Here is a 21,218-nt window from a genome sequence, read left to right as displayed (position 1 = left end):
ATTACATGAGATAATTAATGTGAAAGAAAGTAACAGAGAGCCTAGTCTCAATAAATGTAATTCCTGTCCACTTCATAAGGCTGTTGCCCAGGATAAATGAGCTAATACTCAAAAGATGGTTATGGAATAATTCTGCTATCCAAGTTCAGTCATTTTTAATGAACTTTGCTACTATTGTTTCTGTTACTGTTTTTATGAGTACCAGGGGCTTCTAGCAACTGTATCTACAAGCCTTTGAGCAGCACTTGGACGTATCTTTATTATTATTATTTTTGAATTTCCTTATTTCTTTGTTTCAGCTTGGGACTCATTTCCTTCTTTGCTTAGTGCTGCTTTGGAGAAACAGCCAGATGTCTTTACAATTTGTCGCTTCTGGCCACGTACTCTGTTATTTAGATACTCTGCTTTGTTCAGCTAAAATGCTGTGTTTATTAAAGCTTTAGTAATCTGGAAAAACTATAATTGTGCTGTTCTTGGCACGCAACATGAAAAACACTGAGCGATTAAAAACTGGAGATGAAGGAAGGCTTAAAAGTCACTGTAGATCTTTTACCTTTTTTAATAAAAAGGAATAATATATTTTTTAAACTTTCATTTTAATATAAATTGCCTATTACCAGTATGATTGCTCTGATGAAAGATGAAGACATCCATTATAGCTGGAATAGCTGAAGGGAAGGAACCTTGGTCTTGGAAGAGCAGCTAACCTTCTCCCAGTTTAACAGCGGGGTCTGTAAGGATCGGATGGTGTGGTTTCTCTTTAGTTTATATACCTACACCAAAGACAACAACTTCCGGCTTCTAAGACTCCATCCCAGCAGAGGCTCAAGCACTTCATGATGGTGTAGAAAGCCAAAAAAGCATCTTGAATGTTAAATTAACCAAGTCTTTGGTTTTCCCTGAGCGAAGTTTATTCAGGGGCTGCACTACTGTCTCTTAGCACGTAGTCTGAGACTGATTACAAAACAGAATGAGATTTCACTTCCTGTATCCTAGACAAGCTCATTAGAAACTACCTGTTTGGCTTTCTCATTTCTCAAAAATTCCAAGAGATTTCAGCTGAATAAGAGAAGTGTTAACATTTTGTTTTTGATAATTGAGCTATTTTGCTTTAAACAGAAAATATATAGTGTTAGCATTTTAATGTTTAAAAGGAGCTCCTATTAAAAATTATTTATATTGAAAATGAACTTATATTTTTCAAACTCCAATTACACTATTAATGAGAAATGCACTTATTTTACCCTTTTCTTCTTTATTATACATTTCAAAACTGAATGCCACAACCTCCTGAAGGTAATTAATTATGCTTTATTTTTGTAAAGTGCCGAATGTTCATGAAGCTCTTCCCCACAGTCTTACTCAGGGCTTATGTCATAACAGCCCTGTGAGATTAACATTGTTATCTCTATTTTACAGATGAGAAACCAAAATTCAGAAAGTTTTCATTTCAAAACTAAACCAAAATGTGACTCAGGGTTTTTGACTCCCAATCTAGTGGCTTTGCACCATGGATGACTCATTCACATTCATTGAGATCTCAAATAAAAATTGACAGGGGACATGACGATGCTTTGCCGGGGGGTGGGGGGGGGGACGGGTATAATGTGCCTGTAGTAAATAGAGGAGGCAGTGTTAATCCTCCCAGAGAGAGAAACCCCAGTGGGTGTACTTAAGGCATCTCAGACATAAAGAAGCTTGGACCAGAAGCAGCAGGTTATCCTGCAGAACAAAACCTCCATGGTGATAACTGGGTTTATCACAAAGGAAGAGTCTATAGATTGAGTACTGGAGCCTTTGAGAATGAAAGATCCTCTGTGGCAGTGGAAAACAGAATGACCTCATATTCAGACAGGTTTAATAATGACCCGTTTACCAGATGACAAGGGCATTGCACTAGAGGGCTGATACCTTTGTTGTAATATTCTCCTAAATCTTGGGCTGCTTCCTCTGCAGCCTTCGCATCTTCAGTCATTTTTTAAATTCTCTTCCCTACCTTCCAACCTTGAGCAGAGTTCAGCCATGAGGTCACTAAATAGCTTAACTCACCCCCTACATGCAATGCCTTCCAAGTTTTACACTTACACCTAGCGGTTCCTAGGTATTACACTTTGGTCTGTAATTATCTAAGCAATGGACCTGACCAATTACTACCCACCAATGGGATGTGCATCAGAATTTTTTCCCCAAAATTCTACATCCACTAGGATCACCCTCCCCAGAAAGATATTAATAAAATCTGAAAGTCTTGAAGGAGGAGACGTAGGAACGATTGAAAGCCAGTCAGGAAGCTCACAAAAGCAAAGTTGAGAGTAAAGGGGTCTGGAGAGCAGTAAAGAGGCTGACCTCAAGGGTGCAGAAGCTGATGTGGATGAGTAATAAGAGGGAAAAGAGCTAACTACCCAAGCTGGGAACTCAGAAAGGGCCTGGCCTTTCAAGAGTAAGAGACTAGATTTGATCCAATGAACAACCAAAAGATGAGGGACAAAATAACTTGTAGTAGGAAGATTAATCAGACTGCATAGGCCGTAGGAAGTGAACAGGAAAATACACTCAAATGCTAAGAATGAAGTGAGGGATTAAGTGCCTTGATGGGCAAGGCAAGAAGAAGTTTAAGAAGAGTTTACTGACTACGGTGATGAAAAGGAAAAGACAGTAGAAAATGATTTCAAGCTTTGTGTATCATTCACTCCACTGTAAAAAATGCAGATGCACAATTAGGTGACAAAAAGGAAAAAGACAGTAGGAAATAATTTCAAGCTTTGTGTATCATTCACTCCACTGTAAAAAATACACATGCACACTTAATGTAGACCCATTGAATTGGAATTTCTGAGGGTGGTAGCAGGTGTGTTTTCTAAAGGCTCTGCAAGCTCACCACAGAGAACCACTAGCCTACACAGCAGAGCAGACAAATTCTGGGCTCACTACCTTTCAGCCAGCTTTCTTGTACTTCTGAGTCAAGTCAGAAGGCTTAGCTCATTGCTGAGAGATGTCGTGATGCACACGGAAGAAGGCAGCAGCTAACAATAACCCAACACTAGTGAACAGTGGAAGGCCTGACTGTGGTTTTGACTGCAAGAACAAGAATTCAGTGGAGGAGGGAGCTGACTAGGCCGGGACATCAGCTGGAGAGGATTTCTAGAGGAACTGGGACACAGCCCAGACCTTACAGGATGAAATGTAGCCAAAGGCAGGGGGACCGATGAGCTGGTGGAAGTGGACAAACCATTGTGCAGTACAGTTCTGAGCAGCAGAGTGTGGGTGCTACATTTAGAGAGCAAAGGTCAGGTGACCTCCCAGCCTTCCTCCGAGCTGCCCCTCTGTACAAGGCTTTTGATCCCCGTTAAGGCCATGGGACAAGCACAGTTTACCTTTACTTTTCCCATCTCTCCCACTTGTGTCTGGCCCTCTTCAGCCACATAACACCTTTTGTTTTCTCACACTGTTGGTGAATACACATTCCATTCATTCATGCTCAGATACAAATGACACATAATCCCTTATGTTTTTCTGGCATATTAATAAACCTTTGCACAGTGAAGTTACTTGTAGAAACCTTATTTCATTCTCACTACAGCCCTGTGGAGTGGGGAGGTCAGAGATTATCCTCATTTTATAGACAGGAAAAAAAAGGCCCAAGAATCTAAGTGGCCACCTCAGGATCACAGAGCTACTAAGTGGAGAATTTGGGGAACTCGGGCACAGTTTTCTCTCTGCCACCCTGTTCTGCACCTTGCTGCAGTATCTTTATTTCAATGGGATCAGAGCCCTGTGCTTAGGGCATGTGGCTATAACTGAGGACTTTGGGCATCAACCTGGAGATAGGAGAATGATTCTTCAGTGAAGCCCTAAATCACCCTACTTAAGTTATGCCTTCGTCTTCACATTACTTGGTAGTTGTGTGGTCATGGGGAAGTTAGAGAAAATGATCTGAGCTTCACCTTACCTGTCCATGAAATGGAAATAACTATCTGCTTCATGGGGCTTTTCTGAGAATGTTCTAAAATACCACCTGGACAATATCTTTACCACAGAGTAGCCCTCAGTAAACCTCATTTTCTCTTTTCTCTTCTCTTCCCCATTATACCTACACACAGGGCAAGCCATGCCAAGTCAGAACCACAGGCTCCCCCAGATCCCACAAATACCCTTATTGCCACCTCTTTGCTTTTGCCTTTAGTCCTTTCTCTCTCCACTCGATCCCTGTGTCTAGCCACACCAACCTCCCTTCACTTCGCAAACTAGCCAAGCATCTTGCTCCTCAGTACTTGTGTGAACACTGGTTCCTTTGCCTGAAAACTGCTCTGTCCTACTCAGCACCCCCGCTCTTCCTGCCGCTTCTTCCGAGGTGACTGAAGTAGGTGCCCCCTGTACTTCTTTCTCCCCGCCTCCTGTCATTTTCTTTGTTATTACAGTGTATAAGTATATGTAAATTCTATGCTTATTGGTTTAGTTCTGTTTTCTCCACCATACTACAGACTCTCATGTCGACTACTATTTCCATAGTACCCAGTACTATGTTCCATAAATATTTTTTGGCTGTGTGGTAAATGAATTCTACTTTTATCTCTCCCCTTTGGGATGCCCCCCTACAGCCTCCTCACCAAACCATGCAATACATTCCAAAAAAAGAAAAAAAAATTCCCATGAAGCCCACGTCCCTGACCATTTCTTTCATATTCTTTCCTCAACATTTATTCATCCATTATCATGAATTAGGTTGCATTCTCTGGTTGTTACATGCCTCCCTAATCACGTTATTAGTTTTTCAAGGGCTAAAAGTCCTTCAAGATTTTTTTTGGAATCCCCCATAAACCTAGTACAATAACCAGAAATGCTATTAGTGACTAGAAATTTCATGATGAACGAATGAACAGATCAAGCAGTCTATTCTAGTATATCCCTTTTGTACAGAGAAAATCTCGTAGCAAATATGGAGATATCATTACAGCAAAACAATTGCTAACCATGACCCATTGCTGTAGTTCCTTTTCTTGGGTTACTATTCTGAGTTTCAATAAGAATAAAATCTTATCTTGAAAGTGGGATTAGATTTATTTTTTTAATAAGAAAGCCTGAATGGGAAGCTTGCGTTTTCCCCCATGTTTAAAAATAGCACTAGTAAAGTCTTTCACTTTTCAGCTGGCCTTATTTCAGGTATGAGTATGAAGCTTCCAGGTGAGCTTCAGCCATGATGTAAGAACAAGGCCTATATCACCACACCCACCCAAAGGAGGGGTCACATAGCAGGGGCATCTGTCTAGCCTGAGCAAGTTTTCAGAATCAGCCAGTCGAATTCAGGACTGGGCAGAGAACGTAAAGGGATATATCAGGTTACTTGGAGACACTGTCCTGAGAGTTACCACTGAAAACTTCAATGAGTAAAGTAATAGCTTTTGATCTTGCCCTCTTCTTTCATTCACAAGTACAACAAAACAAAAAGCATGTAAGTAAAATGTTATACCCAAAGTGATAACTTAACTAAACTGGGATATTTCACCTTCTACATTTGTCCTGTTATTCCAAAGCAGAAACTTCAGTTTACTGGTTGCCCTGCTGGTAAACCTGCTTAGTTGCTCATTTTATCAGTATTTTTCAATGATTAACAACGACAACTCATAGGTACATATATATGCACACATACATATTTAACATGTGTTATAATACATGCATTTTAACTTACTTGGACAATTGCCTAGCCACAGGGGTGTCCAACCTGTGACCCAGGATGGCTATGAATGCAGCCCAACACAAAAGTGTGAATTTACTTAAAACCTTTTTTGTGCTCATCTATTTTCATTAGTGTTTGTGTATTTAATGTGTGGCCCAAGACAACTCTTCTTCTTCCTGTGTGGCCCAGAGACACCAAGTGTTTGGACACCACTGGTAGCAGGTTCTGTCTAGTTAGTATCTTCGCCCTGGTTTAGTATATGATCTTGTAACACAGGTCAAGAAAAGGAAATCTAGTTTTGCTAAATACCCATTATACCATGAGCATTGTGAAGGTTGGTTTGAGGTCTGTTCTTCAGGTGGTATCCTATATACCCACCCCTGCTAGGCTTTGTGACAATTAAAAGAGCCTCTAAGAGATGACTGCTGATTAGTCCCCTTTTATCCCGTCTCTCAGGCTGCAGAAGTCCTGAAGGTTGATGGAGGGCCATGCTATTCAAACAGCAGGCGTGGCTGAGACAGAAGCTCCTGGTGCTGGGAAGCCTTGCTGTTGGGAGTCTCCTGTATCTTGTCGCCAGAGTTGGGAGCTTGGATAGGTAGGTGATTAAACACACATACTTGCACTCGTGTGACTCTACATGTTTCTTAATTTAAACTTCCATAGGGCTTAATTTTAAATCTATCCCTTTGTTTCCCTCCTTCAAAATCCTCAAGAAACATGCTTTTCTGCAGTATTGATTTTGATTTATTGAGGCTTTAAAAGAAAGAGATCCAAGTTGCTCAAACCAGGGTGTTTACCAGGATCTATTTGTATCCTGTGTGTATTGACATTTATTTCCAGAGAAAGGATAAAGCCATACACAGTAGAAATGCCACTTTCTAGAGCTCACTGTGGTCTGTGTGCATCTGGTTGTTGACCACTAGCCACGCAAAATAGTGGTGCTGTATTTAGTTATCTCCATATTGAAATTTATGAGTGAGCAATTAATGTCCTACCAGGAGAGTTAAAATTATGTTTGAGCTTATAAGGAGTTCATCAAGTTTGGGATCCACTGCTCTGGAAAGACGGCTGCAGGCTTGGGGTGTTGTAACTGTGTTGATTAGTGCTGGTTTCCAGGAGCTAAACATACCAGACAAGGAAGCTGTCCAGAAACCAATGGAAAATCCATGGAGAGGATATTTACAGAGCCAAGGGTTGGCTCTAAACAAGCAAACAGTTGAGAGGTGCCAGACCTGCAGAAGTCCCAGCCGTATCATCTGACTTCACGTTGAATACCTCTGGGCTATCCCACATCTGGTATGATTGTGAAGAACAGAGATTTGAATTTCTAAAATGTGAAAATTCTTTCTTTGCTCTATAAAATTACTTATTGCACTGGAAAGACTGAAATATGTTCTTATGCATTCGCTTCCCATTTTCCATGAAAATGCAGTCACACTTTAAAATGAAAATACCTTCCTTGTAGTTTTTCTCTTCTAATCTATAAATCTTATCACTCAGATATTTAACAAATAATATAGCAATGGTATTTATTTTACTTCAGCCAGTGTCAATTTTGACTGATAAAGTGAACTCTTTTGATGTTTTGATGAGTTCAAAATTCCTGAGCAAACTTTCCACTCACTCGTTGCTAGCTGTGGGAAATTTATCACTGACTTCAAGTAGTTCCCTAAAAGTAGTGTTTAGTTATTAGTGAAAAGCGTTGAGGTGGTACTGCTGTCCTGTTTATAAAGGAACTTTTATATCAAGTTTTTCCCAATGCCTTTAGTTAGCTTCTAATCATTTGCTTTTTATTGAGTAATTGATCTAGTAATCATTAATGTATTAGTTACTTAGTTGATTCTTTTCATTTTTCATCTGGTCTGTAATCTCAAATTGAATAGTACATTGGGCTTTCCCAAAGTTCTCAGTTAAGAGTTTGAGCAGATTGTATCAAATGCTGATTTAGGCTTATCTTTTAGTAACTGAAGACCCTGCTCTCTGGGTAGGAAGCTGAGCTCAGTTACTTTTACTGTCCCTTCCAATGCTAAGAGTCCATACTGTTTAGTCTAAGGCCCATGCTCAAAATGTACTTTTAAGAAGTCAAAATAAGGTGATATTTTCTCCTATCTTGAGTTAGGGAGCCCAAAAAGCAATTGTTCTGCAAGCTATGAGCTCCCAAGTTAGCAGGTATAAAAAAGGAAGGAAGGGGAGGAACACGGCCATTTCCAGAGGTAGGGAAATTCCTTTCCAGCTCGAACAGGACAGAGACTGTCTGTTTCAGCCTCTCTCAGCTCGTGTTCCTCAAGACAATTTAGTTCTACAGAAAGGATTTGATGGACTATTTCCTCAATTCTTTCAAGGATGACAGGCACTAGCATCATTCCGGTGGCTGCCATGACAAAGTAACCACTTGAGCTAAAGCCAACCCTGCAAGCATCATTCTAGATGCACAGGAGAGAAGTCCACCCGATACATTCAATGGATGTCTTAAGAAACTAGGGCTTAATTCTCAACCAAGAAGAGCTAAAAAATGAATTTGTGATATCACAATGTCACAACTAAAAGGATCTTTGGCTATGTATGTATTACTACTTTTAAATCTTTCATTTAGCACTCCAGCATTAATCTTGTTAACAGATTTATAAAAAGAAAAGTTATGTTTCTCTAAAATATTGTGGTAAAACCTTTTTTATAGTATTCTATATTTTCACATTTTCCACAAAAAGCATGAGTTGTTTTTAAAATCATAAAAAGCACCACAAAAAAGTAAAATATGTTTATAGTTTTCCTTGTGCATTAGGATAGACAGCAGTTGAAACAGAGCACAGGCCAAGCAAGCCCCTTCCCCTCAGTTCTGCGGAATGTCTTGGCGTGATGTTGAGGTTTTTCTCTTCTCCCTTTAATTAAAAACACCACAGAAGCTAAGAAAGGTACAATAGAACGTCTTGGGAAAAGCAAAAGAGAGCCTCATTGCCACAAAAAGGAGGACACAGACTTTAAATTATAAGGGTAACTAGGAGCTTCAGTTGAAGGACTTGGTTTAACAGCCATTTTGACAAATAGTCTACCCTCTACCAAAATGGCTAAAATGCCTTCTCACATAAACTTCGGGAAATTATAATGAATTTCAGTTCTGTTCTAGGCTATATGCAAAAGGAAACTCTAAGTATAACAGTATATTGTATATTAGTCTTACCAAATTAAACAGCCACTCCAGTCCAATATCATTGTGTTTATTACCACACCCTTTTTCCCTGAGAAAAGCAGTGGTGGTTGTTCATTATTTAAGGCAATTGAGGTAGAAATCCTCTTTTTTGGTTCCATCTATTACATCTCTTCCTTCATGAGCTCGAGTCCCTGATTTAAATGGACTTGGCAATAAGGACCTGAGATTTCTGGCCCTGGGAAGGTCTTGTTGATTTCTGGTCCCAGCGGTGGTAAGTGATATATAGCACTTGCTGATGGTATTGGGTTTTTCCTACATTCAGCCAAGTAAACACATAATCCTGGCCCCTTTAGATAAAAATAAAAACAAAGGCAGGAAAAAAAGAAATGAAAAGAGAGGCAGAAGAAATGTAGTACTCTTCTAGCTATCCCTAAGGCCAACGGCAGAAATTCTCATAGAATGAAAAGCTCAGCAAGTGCCAATTTTGGAATTTTTTCAGGTTGATGATGATGCAAATAAGTAAGGGCAGAGACTGGGAACTCTTTTCAGATTGTACAATATCTCCAAGGTTTTTAAAGGCCATGTGAGTGCTGCTGAGCTGCAAGGAGATAATACTACACAAAACCCAAACGACTGGCCTCCTAGCTGCCCTTCAGTCCCCCAGCTAAAGATTATAATCTTCCACCTCTTATGTTCTCTAGATGATGTTAACTGGTGAGCTATTAAAAGGCTATTAGTATGGCTGGTGTCACTTCTCTGTCCTGTACAGTGTGAACATAAGTACACGCCGTAGTCAATTAAGTGCTTGGTGAATAAAAATTTTAAGGAGCACTAATAAAAAAATCCCATCAATTATGTGTGGTCCATTTAATACAGTACTGCTTAAAATAAAATTTCTCAAACATATGTTCATTATGGATTGCATCAGGCTGGGAAACAGTGGTTTTATTTATGCATTTAAAGTCTTACTCTGACTGGGGAACCAGAAAAATAAGAAGTTAGTTGCAAAGAGCTTCTCAAAGTGTCTCTCTGTTGCTTGCAGGCTACAACCCATTTGCCCCATTGAAGGCCGATTGGGAGCCCGCGGGCAGGCTGAATTCCCTCTGCGTGCCCTGCAGTTCAAGCGTGGCCTGCTGCATGAGTTCCGGAAGGGCAACGCTTCCAAGGAGCAGGTTCGCCTTCATGACCTGGTCCAGCAACTCCCCAAGGCCATTATCATTGGGGTGAGGAAAGGAGGCACGAGGGCCCTGCTTGAGATGCTGAACCTCCATCCAGCAGTGGTCAAAGCCTCTCAAGAAATCCACTTTTTTGACAATGATGAGAATTATGCCAAGGGCATTGAGTGGTATAGGAAGAAGATGCCTTTTTCCTACCCTCAGCAAATCACAATTGAAAAGAGCCCAGCATATTTTATCACAGAGGAGGTCCCGGAAAGGATTTACAAAATGAACTCATCTATCAAGTTGCTGATAATTGTCAGGGAGCCAACCACAAGAGCTATTTCTGATTACACTCAGGTGCTAGAGGGGAAGGAGAGGAAGAATAAAACTTATTACAAGTTTGAGAAGCTGGCAATAGACCCTAATACCTGTGAAGTGAACACAAAATACAAGGCAGTAAGAACCAGCATCTACACCAAACATTTGGAAAGGTGGTTGAAATACTTTCCAATTGAGCAATTTCACATTGTCGACGGAGATCGCCTCATCACGGAACCTCTGCCAGAACTTCAGCTCGTGGAGAAGTTCCTAAATCTTCCCCCAAGAATAAGTCAATACAATTTGTATTTCAATGCTACCAGAGGGTTTTACTGCTTGCGATTTAACATTATCTTTAATAAGTGCCTGGCTGGCAGCAAGGGGCGCATTCATCCAGAGGTGGACCCCTCTGTCATTACCAAATTGCGCAAATTCTTTCATCCTTTCAATCAAAAATTTTACCAGATCACTGGGAGGACACTGAACTGGCCCTAAAATAATAAGTCATACAACACCATGTGTTGTGCCTAAAGACACACAATGTCTCCTCTAGATTAAAATATGCACTTTTCCTAGACACAACTATCCAAGTCATTTTTCCATCTCTGCTTGTACATACACAGTATGTGACCAAATATAGGAAGAGTTCTTTTTCTACTGAAAATTTACAAAAACAATTTGCTGTCTGCATAGTTGCATCTTTTAACCTAGTTACTAGAAGAAGAGGTGGTGGTATTGGGGGAAAGTGACTTCAGCTATCCTCAAAGAGTTAGTCTTCCTTTGAGTCAGAACTTGTCACCCGCCATTTTCATTAATTTAAGCCAAAAGATTAATGTGTGAAATGTACCAATGGCTATGAAGCTGCAGGAAGTAGAGGATTCAGTTATGCATACTTTTCTAAGAGAAAGGTGGCTCTATAATTCAGATGCTGAATTGGTGCCATGAAAACAGAAAATACTATTTTCTTATGATTTAAAAGAATGTCTTATCTCATAAAATTGACATTTTTCCAAAGTCCCTGTGGTGATTTTGCACTATTGTTTTCTCGTATGGACCATGGCGTCACTTGTAGCATGTCACACATCGGAAAGTAGAGTCCTTTTACTTCCATGTTCTATGTCAACGAAGAGAAATGTCATGTACATAATGTATATTATTGTAAATACTGGTTTCACACTAAGTAATTCTATTTTGTAAACTGAATATGGCTATTTAATTTATTGTGAAGATTAAATTTATTGTGGTATTTAAAAATGGAATGGATTAAAATTACTCTATGTGCAACTTTTTTTTAAACTTATTTTGTTTTATATGCCCCTTGCTGGCTCCCAAAATCAAAGCTGTTTATGTGCATATTGAGAGCACCTGGAAATGTGCACTTCTCCACTGGATTTCTGTACCCTTGTGAAAATGTATTTATGAAGTGAGGTTGAGTATATTAAAAAAAAATCTCAACTATCTGGAAATCTAGTATAACAGCCACCTCAAAGAACACTAATGTTGCTCTGCTACAACTTTATAAAAATTAATTTACTTGCAGTTGCTGCTGTTCTAGGAGAAAGACAAGAAATACTTTAACATAATCAATGCATAGAAGAATCACAATTTTATTTGAACCTCTAATCAGAGTCAGGTAAGTAGAGAAATTGAATAAAATAAGATTAGAAAACTTGCGTGGCCTCTGTACTAAAAGCTGCTGATGCTTCAGAAATGAATGCAAACTCTCAGAACTCCCTCTTTGAGATGAAAATACTATCAGTATGCTCAGAAATGATCAAATTGCATCGTGTTGTTATTACTAACATAAACATTTGACTCATATTTCCATCCAGAGAAATTAATGCTAAATTGGGTGCTTGTGAGCATCAAATACACTATATTATGCCTAAATGTAATTCAGAAAACCATGGAAAGAGGTGTCAGGGAAAAGAAATTAAAAAAAAGATGGATTTTTTTTTCCCCCAATCACAATTGCTTACTCAGTGGGAGATATTTGAGAGAGTTTAGTTCAACATCACATTGAGAGTGCCTAGAGAAATCAGCAAATTACAATGGATGCCTTTTTGATTGTAATACGTGTTGATTTTCCCCATGAGTTGTTTATCTTATCCAGTGACTTGATGGTGAACTTATAAAAATAAATAGCCCTTTCCCCTCCGGTGTCAGTATGTGTTGCTTCTGAAGCTGCAGCCTTGGTAATCATCTCTGTTTCAATTAGCAGTGACACTGTTCTCTCAGCACGGAACAAGCCTGACACCCGCGACACTGACAGGCCGGCTTCTCGCTTCCTGTGCGAGACTCTGCAGTGACAGTCCTGGGTCTAAATGTCAGGCACATCTCCCTTATGTCACGAATGGGATCAAATGTAAGGAATCTGTCATCAGACTTCCCTGTGCTTCAACTCTCAGCTAATCATCAGAGGAATTTCTTTGAATACTACATTCAAGGACATAACTACATATTATTATTATTATTATTTTATTATAACTATTCCTAGAACACTATACAGGTAATAATTTTTAAACCAGTGACCATCAAATTATGCCCCAATGGAATATTGATGTTTCAAAAACTCACCCTCGGTATTCCACCAGTAAAAGTGAAAAATGGGCAATCTTTTTCAAGACCCATAGAGAAATCTAAAATACGACGAATAGGAGTTTCTCGATTTTTTCTCAATTTTTCTTAAACTTTGATGTTTCTACCAAAAGTGTATATCAGAGTTTATTCTAAGATTCTATTTGACTTTTGCAGACTTTTACAATTTGTTATTTTTAGCTCAATAAGCCAGCATTTCTTCCTCACATTCAAAAAGAAAAAAAAAGTGCCATAATTTCCAGTTATTCCACTTCCTAAATAAGTTTGAGAATTGCTTTAAAGCTTGGAGCCTCCCCACAGAGACCTAAAGCAGAAAGTCTAGCCTGGGAGGATAGTTTTGGAGGCAGATTTAATTTCACTGAAAAAAAAAACAAATACAAACTATAGCCACTGCTGATTAAGCTAGGTAGAGAGAAATAAAAGTCCTGTGACTTAAGAGCATACTTCCACTGGAGGTTTTAAATCTCCTTGCTTAGGAAAATGTTTTCTGATGTCATCAGACAGGGAACACAACTCTAGAGAAATCTTCAGCTCATTATAATAGGCCCAGTAGGGCTCTCTTTAGTAAGTTACTCCTTTTACATCATGAAAACTTTGTATTCCTTCCAGAGACTTGGTGGCACCACGCGAAACAGTGCCAGCTGCAAATAGAAAAAAACTGTTTAAGCAATGGTGAAATTTCTGCTGGACCATAAAACTGAAATTACACCATTTTGGAAGCCAAGGGTTTCCAACTATTCAAATAGGAACTAGAGTCTCAAGTGAATGAGAGAGACTAGGGAACACAGAATAAAAGAGACACACGAACCAACAGGCAAGACATCCGAAATTCCAAGTCTATCACCTACTGACCTGAAATCACCTCACATAAACACTTAATTGATTAAGGTAATAACTTTTCCTATTAATTTCCCTGTAGTATAGGAAAAATCTAAGACATTAGGGTCCTTAGCTAATGTATGATATATCAAACGCATGTAAACTTCTCATAACCACATATGATCATAGATTTGGTACCTTTTATGTTGATGGACCAGCATGAACAGACCCACTGAAGCTGATGAAGGATGGACCTTGGGGGTGCCACACATGGTACCAGGGTCCTGCTGGAAGACAAACTCAAGAACCTGTGGGAGCATTCCCTAGGACTTTGGGGATATATCGCTGCTAAGGGAATGTGGGAACCAAAAACAAGTGCTGTCCAAATATCAGCCTTGACAATAAGCTTTTAGTTTATCCAATTAGAAATTTGCTCAATAAGATTGCCTTCCTATGCCTAATCTGAGAATTTCCCAGGGATGGAAAATTTCAAATGATTATAAATAGCATCTTCTGCTGGAGTTTTTTGTACTCTTTCCGCATACTCAGCAGCCATTTTCCACTTAGGAGAATAGTCTACCATCTAAGCAAAAAAAGAGAACTTCGCTGAAAACTTTCTCCCTAAAAATGACTACATACAGCAAAATCTTAGGAACTTGGGCTAACCAGGTGAAAATATAGAATATTTTAAAAGCAAATTCATTGCCATTATTCCCTACTAGACAAAGTGCCTAACTATACTAACAATAATATATTGAAAAACATCTCATTGTACCTGTTTTACTAAATAAAAACCTCTTAATTGGCATTTTTTCCAAGTTGGTGTTACTCAACTATTTCACTAAGAGCCTGTCCTCCTAAGAAGGTTATTCATGCCCTCTAGTATCTGTTTATCAATTTTTATAGGTAATGCAAGGATGAAATTTAGGCCAAAATATGATCATTTGGTAAGTTTCTAATAAATAAACCTTACTACATATGTCACAAAAATAATTTCTTTACATTGTGCACTCTTTAAAAAAAGATTTTATTTATTTATAGAGGGGAAGGGAGGGAGAGAGGAAGAGCAACATCAATGTGTGGTTGCCTTTGTGCGCCCCCTACTGGGGACTTGGACAGCAACCCAAGCATGTGCCCTGACTGGGAATCAAACCGAGAATCAAACCAGTGACCTTTTGGTTCACAAGCCAGCACTCAATCCACTGAGACATTGTGCACTTTTAAAGATGTATTTCCAATTATATTTGATTGTATCTTTGGGGAATAAGAGTGCCATTTCATAATGATTAGAGAAGGATTGAGGAGTTGAAAAGGCAGCATAAACTGATAGCAATACGTATTTCCTATAGAAAGCACCTGATTGGTATTCCAAGAACAAGTGTCTATTATGAAATGGCAGCTCATTTGAAAGCAATACCCTTTCAGTCACATCAAATGGGCAGCAGCATACCTGCCTGCTACCTTATCAGCCTAGTTCTATCGTTTCTGAATTTGTGAACCATAACAGTCTCCAGGTCTTGGGGAGCTGTTGGTAACAGGGTTTGTTGTTTCTAAACATACATGTCAGCCATCCCCCTTTAAAAACAGTATACTAAGAGGGTGAGTTGTGCCCAGTAGACTGGGAACATCATTGCAAAGAGCTGACTCGCCTCTGGCTCACCTCCAACATTTCTAAATGCCCACAACCTGCCTTGCATTTCCTTTCCTTTAATGACACCAGAGAAGCATCTTTAAGGCCAACTGCAAAACTGCCTTGTTTCTTTAGTAAGGCCACACTAAAACTCATAGAAAGTTTTGAACATAGAGCATAAAAGAACTTATAATTGCTGCATGTCAGGTCATCTAACACTAGGTCCTAAAATAAATTTAGTACAAACTCTTTAAAGTAAGACCTTCTAGCAACACCAGATGACAATGTCACCCCACCCACAGAACTAAGAGTATAAATGAGTGAGTTCAGAAGCCAGAGAAGGGAACAACCAACTCAGCATGGAGGGATCATAAGGAAGCACAAGAAGATCATTGCACTTCGTGAGGCGGAAAAGCAGGAGAAATGCACTCCAAGATGACGGAGACAGAAGAAAAGAGTGAAGTGTGAAAGAGACTAGGAAGCCCAGCAAAGTTAGACTTTACAGTAAAGCACATGTAAGAGAAGATGAAAGCTAAGAATGGAAGCCCTGCTGGAGCTTCTCAGGCCTTGAGCAAGCCCTACCTGCTGCCATACTCCCCTGCTCAGGATAAGAGGCCCCTGCTAGGCACCAAGGCCCGGCCTGCCTCCTTGTATCTCCACCAGCCGACCCTTAGGAGCTAAGGGTTTATGAATGGAGACGAAGTGATGAAATTATTCCAAAAGTTTTACAAACTATCGGTGCCCACAGAATTATAGTTTGCCTTCCCACCCTTCTTTACTCTTTGGATCTCTGACTTCTCTTCCTGGCCAGCAGTTTTGGGGCAGCTGGAATGAGGCAAAGGTATCCTTTCAAAGCCAGCTTCCTGCATATGCAGACTGTGGAAGAGTTACATTGTCCTCCTGCCACCAAGGGTCTCGCTATAGGTCTGCTGATCCTGAAACTATTTCAGGGGATACGGGAATGAGAAAAAAACCAAACACAACATTCTCCCACAAGTAAGGTATAATAGTGTTTTCAGAGGTGTGCAGGGAATCTATTTGTTTCATTGAAAACAAAGAATACGTAAGCTAAATTCTGGGGGTGGAATAGACAAGTCAATTCACCTCTCTGGGCTTGAGCTTCCTGTTAAATAAAACAGGAGAATCAGAATAAGGGGTGTTTAAGATCATTTAATATGACATTGAACCAATAGATGAAAGTGATTTTTGGAGCATTCCTTGTGACATTAATCATCACGGAATCAGGGGTCTGAAGGTAGAGGAGAAAGGCAGGATCAGACTCAATGTACTCTGCGGTTCTTGTGCGTAGGATCACTCCAAAAGGCTTTGGGTCTATGGTTTTGTGTGTAGGAGATATTCTTTGTCACCATTCCCTTACAATTCATCATTCCTTTAATTCAACCTTATTTTCAGCTTTGGCTTCTAACCATCCTAAGTTAATTAATTTTTACTGTGTAATAAACCACCCACAAGCATCTTATTTAGCTTAGGATTCTGTTGCTCATCTGGGCAGTTATTCTCGTCTGGCCCAGCTTGGCTCCATTCTGCTGGCCTCCTTCATGCACCTGTGGTTTCTGACTGATCTACGATGCTCTCTCTTAAATGTCAAGGGGCTTGCGCTGCTACTTGGTTGGTGCCACTTGCTGATGACTTTGGCTGTTATCTGTGTGACAACAGCACCTGGGTCAGGTGTGTCATCACTTAGTAGACTCATCTGAGCTTCTTCAGATGCAGAGGGATGTAAAGAGTAGCAAAAGAGGACAAACACAAAGGTGCAAGCACTCTTCAACCATCTCCTTGCATTATGTTTATAATTTCCCATTGGCCAAAGGATGTCACATGGCCAAGCCCACAGTCCATATGAGAGGGGACAACATAAGAGTGTGAATACAGACAAGGAAATTATTGTGGCCACTTTGCAAATCATCTACTATATCTCTCAACCTTGATTCTATCATGATGAAAATTATAATTATGGTAATTACTCACTAAACAACTTTATTTTCCATAATTCCTAAAGAAACAATGATAATAAGATTGGTGGTTGGCAGAATAATGCCCTCCTCAAGGACATTTACATCCTAATCTCAGGAATCCAAACATATGTTACCTCATTTAGCAAAAGGGACTTGGCAGATATGATGAAGTAAAGCACTTGAGATGGGGAGAGTTTCCTGGATTACCTGGATGGACTCGATATAACCACAGGGTTTTTAAAGGTAGAATAGGCCAGATGGAGGGATATTGGTACTGGAAGAATGGGCTGAATTTGAGAACCCAGAGAGGTGTCACATTGCTGACTTCGAAGATGGAAGGAGAGGGGATATGAGCCAAGGAATACAGGCAGACTTTAGTGCCTGAAAAAGGCAAGAAAGTGGATTTCCCCCAGGTCCTCCAGAAGGCAACATAGCCCTGCTGACACATTGGTTTTAGCCTAGAGAGACTGGCGTTGGACTTCTAAACCTACAGAAATGTGAAATAATAGGTTTGTGGTGTTCTAAGCCATTAAGTTTGTGGTAAGTGGCTATGGCAGCAACAGCAAATAAATATAAGAAATAAGGGGAAAGAGGGTGTTCACAAAATGCTGTTGTGTTTAATCAGCTTATGCTCCTTCATCATCAAAAGATGATGGGGCAACAGCCTCCAGTCACAGAGGGAATTTACAAACAAAGCAAGCTGAGTCCTGAAGGAGAGGCGGCCCCTGCAAGTTCCCAAGGTGGATGCCAGCAGTTACCCTCAAGGAGACAACTCCCTGGTGATAGAAACAGAGAAAAGCTCATTTCTCCTGGGACAACTCCACTGAAGCTCAAAGGAAAGAAAACTGTTATAATGATAAATTGCTGATAAGTTTATCATGACATATAGATGAAATATCTTTAACATTATGGTTTTTACTCCAAAAAGAGCAAACATTTCCAGTCTTCTTACAAGTCCAAAGAATCAAGCCTTGATCCAGAAAATCTGAAATCCACAAAGATGGGAGCCCAGAGCCTTGGTTTTACACCAGATTGGTCCCCGGGTCTCCTCCAAATGGCCTTGAAAACTGTGCTATGGGGTAAAACAAAGACTTCAGTTCTGTTGCCTGGGCTTAATGAAATTCAGAGGCATTTATTGATCACCTAGTATATTCCTAGCTTCTGAAAGATCTATCAAACAATTACTAAAGGTCACTAGGAAAGCCAGTTAGAGGTGTGACTAGAATATAGTCTTCCAGAATTCCAGCCCAGGGCCACTTGTCAAGCAAAGTCTCTAAATGGTTATATTTATTATTTATGTCCACTTACTTCCTAAAAGGATTTGAGGTGGCAATTTTCTAATTAAAATTTGTTTCTAATCTCTTTCTAATCTTGTTTTATTGGCTGCATTTCAACCCTTTTGTATTTAATCAACCTTGAATAGTAATGTGTATTGAGTCTGTAGAAAAATATGAATTAGCATTAAAAGGAAAATGCATACACATTTAGTCTACATGTAATATATGTGGACATATTTGTATTTGTAATCCTATTGAAAGAACCTAATAATAATGCTTCATTAAGGGACTAATCAAAACCATTCTTTTGTTAGTGATTACCTGTCAAATCTGCAAGGCTGCCTTTTAAAAATTACATTCCTAAGGTGTCTCAGTCCAGCCAAAGAATGTGAATGCACAAAATGAAAATGAAAAACTCAAAAAAATAATGTTTCAAAAGCACGTCAACCAACCTGAAAACAAATGCTTTGATAAAGAATATGCTGCTTAATTAAAGTGTCACTACATATAGGATAAGAGGTTTTAGTGGTAAAAAAGACCTATGTCTTGTTAATCCCAGGGTATTAATGGTGCATAGACGGCAAGTACTAAACATGCCACCATTGTGTGCATGTGCATGTGCAGAGTGACCTGGGTTTGTGTGTGTGTGAGCCTCAGCAACTCTGTGACAGTGGCTCATCCCCACGTGATGATCATGTTACTTTTCAGCTTGACTGTCACCACAAGTCTTTCACCTTGGAACTGTAGCAGGTGTCTCTAAAAGCACAATTAAATGTAAAGATAAATTTAAAAACAAAGTGTTTACTTGGCATGATTAGCTACATGTATTGTGTTTGAGACACTAATATAAAAAAGAGTGGGTAATTAATAAGTAAGCCAACCCACACCTAAAACTCTGAAACTATGGAATTGATAACTGTCTCTGGGATCCTGCCGAAGATCCAGACATCACTGAAAACAAAAGGGGTTTGAGACGAGGGTCAGAATTACCATGGCAGAATAGCCCCCACACTTGGCTTCACACTTACAGCCATTCATGGGAAAAACTGCAGTGGGAGCAGACACCACTGAGCACCGTCTGTGTTCACTACCACACCCTAACCAACTGAACTCAGCCACACAAGCCCTTCTTTTGGACGGACTTTGTTGAAATTGGTCAAATTAGTAGTTACTGTGTGATCCTCCTCAAAAAGTTACTTCAATCTTTCCAATGTCTCCTTCTAACAATTGTCCTTGAAATATAGAGAAAAAGAACTTAACAATTCTTCATGTGAAATTAATTCTTTTTCAATCTCTTTGGCTGGCTCATCCCCCAACATGGGTCCCAGCCCCTGCAACATGCTCTCCAAGCATCCCCAGGAGTCTGTAAGAGCTTAGCTCTGCAGACACACACGCCAGCCAGCACCACCAAGCACCTGTCAGGTACAGCTCTCTCGGTGCCACAACCATCTCCATTGGGCAGTGTGGCTTCCCCAGGTGACATTTCCACAGTTTCCACATCCCCAAAGACCTTTGCCAATGCATGTATATGTGGGGCAGGGGCAAAGGAGGAAGGTTTACTTTCTCTCCTTATGTTGTATTCCCTTTTAAAAAGTACCAAAACCATCCTATGTAAATAACAAAGCAGCACTTTTGGCTCCCGTGTTCAAAATGCATCCTCTCCATAGGGCCAGGCTGCAGTGTAAGACAAACCTGGATTTTAGAAACCAGGTTAAACTCAGAATCTCATGATAGATGTTTAATAAATATTTGTGGATTGAATGAAAGACTTACTTACTATGATGATGAAGGCTTTGCTAGATTAAATTTGTCTACTTGTTTCTTTCTTTCCTCAGTGGGTTCTCTGCCTGGATATTGTAAGGCCTTTTTGCAAATAGACCTCTGGTGGCCAAGCCCCCAAACAGCCAGACATGTCCCCCAGCAGTGGACACAGTGCAGGCTTTTGCTGGACTCATAAATATCCACTATACTTTTTAAAGCACTGCAGGATACAAATGCTAAAAATAAAGGGCTAGCTTCAAACTTTGCTCTACAAAGACCCTATCATGCCAGATACCAGTGTGATAGTTCAAATCACTTTGTTCCTTTATGCATCATGATATATAACAGTGAGGCAGGAGACGTCAACCTCTATTTATGTAAGAGTCCTGGCCCCTCAATAGCTTGGATTCCTAAATTCTCTCTCTTACACTGTTAAATTTTACACTTAAGGACACATGGATTAAAATTGTGAATTTCAAAAACAAAAAAAATAATTGCCACTTTCTTCATAGTAAGCCATGGTCTGAATATATTGTTTAGAGTTTTACAATATTAAAAGTCAATAGCTCTTAGTTTACTAACAATATCAAAGTGGAGCTCCCTGTTGTTGTTAATTATACTTGATTTCTGTCTTTTTTGCATGTTAATGCATCTTAGCCTGGGGAAGTACAGACACAATACCCTGGACTCAAAGACAGGTAGACAGCTCATAGATCACAAGGACAGTGGAGAATAAGAGGGATCTACATATACAGAATAAGTTCCCAGTCATAGGTTAAGAGAAATCCAATTTTTATTTCCTTTGACACATTTACGAAATCATTATTAGATATTAACTTAAAAATGATTAAAGCTAG

General features: G+C 39.6%; 1 protein-coding gene across 2 annotated transcripts in view; it reads left to right on the top strand.

The window, feature by feature from the left end:
• HS3ST5 (heparan sulfate-glucosamine 3-sulfotransferase 5) overlaps window positions 1-11,313 on the top strand; it is a 145,720-nt gene extending 134,407 nt beyond the window's left edge. For both annotated transcript variants that reach the window (XM_054569850.1, XM_054569849.1), the window contains exons 3-4: window positions 6,131-6,269; window positions 9,865-11,313. In XM_054569850.1, coding sequence (XP_054425825.1) covers window positions 6,163-6,269; window positions 9,865-10,795 — 1,038 coding nt within the window. In that variant the 5' untranslated portion in view covers window positions 6,131-6,162 and the 3' untranslated portion in view covers window positions 10,796-11,313. The remainder of the gene's footprint in view (window positions 1-6,130; window positions 6,270-9,864) is intronic.
• The last annotated feature ends 9,905 nt before the right edge of the window (window positions 11,314-21,218 follow it).

The sequence above is a fragment of the Pteronotus mesoamericanus genome, unplaced genomic scaffold, assembly GCF_021234165.1.
Source record: "Pteronotus mesoamericanus isolate MK-2021 breed Mesoamerican mustached bat unplaced genomic scaffold, CSHL_Meso_final contig_20, whole genome shotgun sequence".
NCBI lineage: Eukaryota > Metazoa > Chordata > Mammalia > Chiroptera > Mormoopidae > Pteronotus > Pteronotus mesoamericanus.
This window is presented reverse-complemented; position numbering and strand designations above follow the sequence as displayed.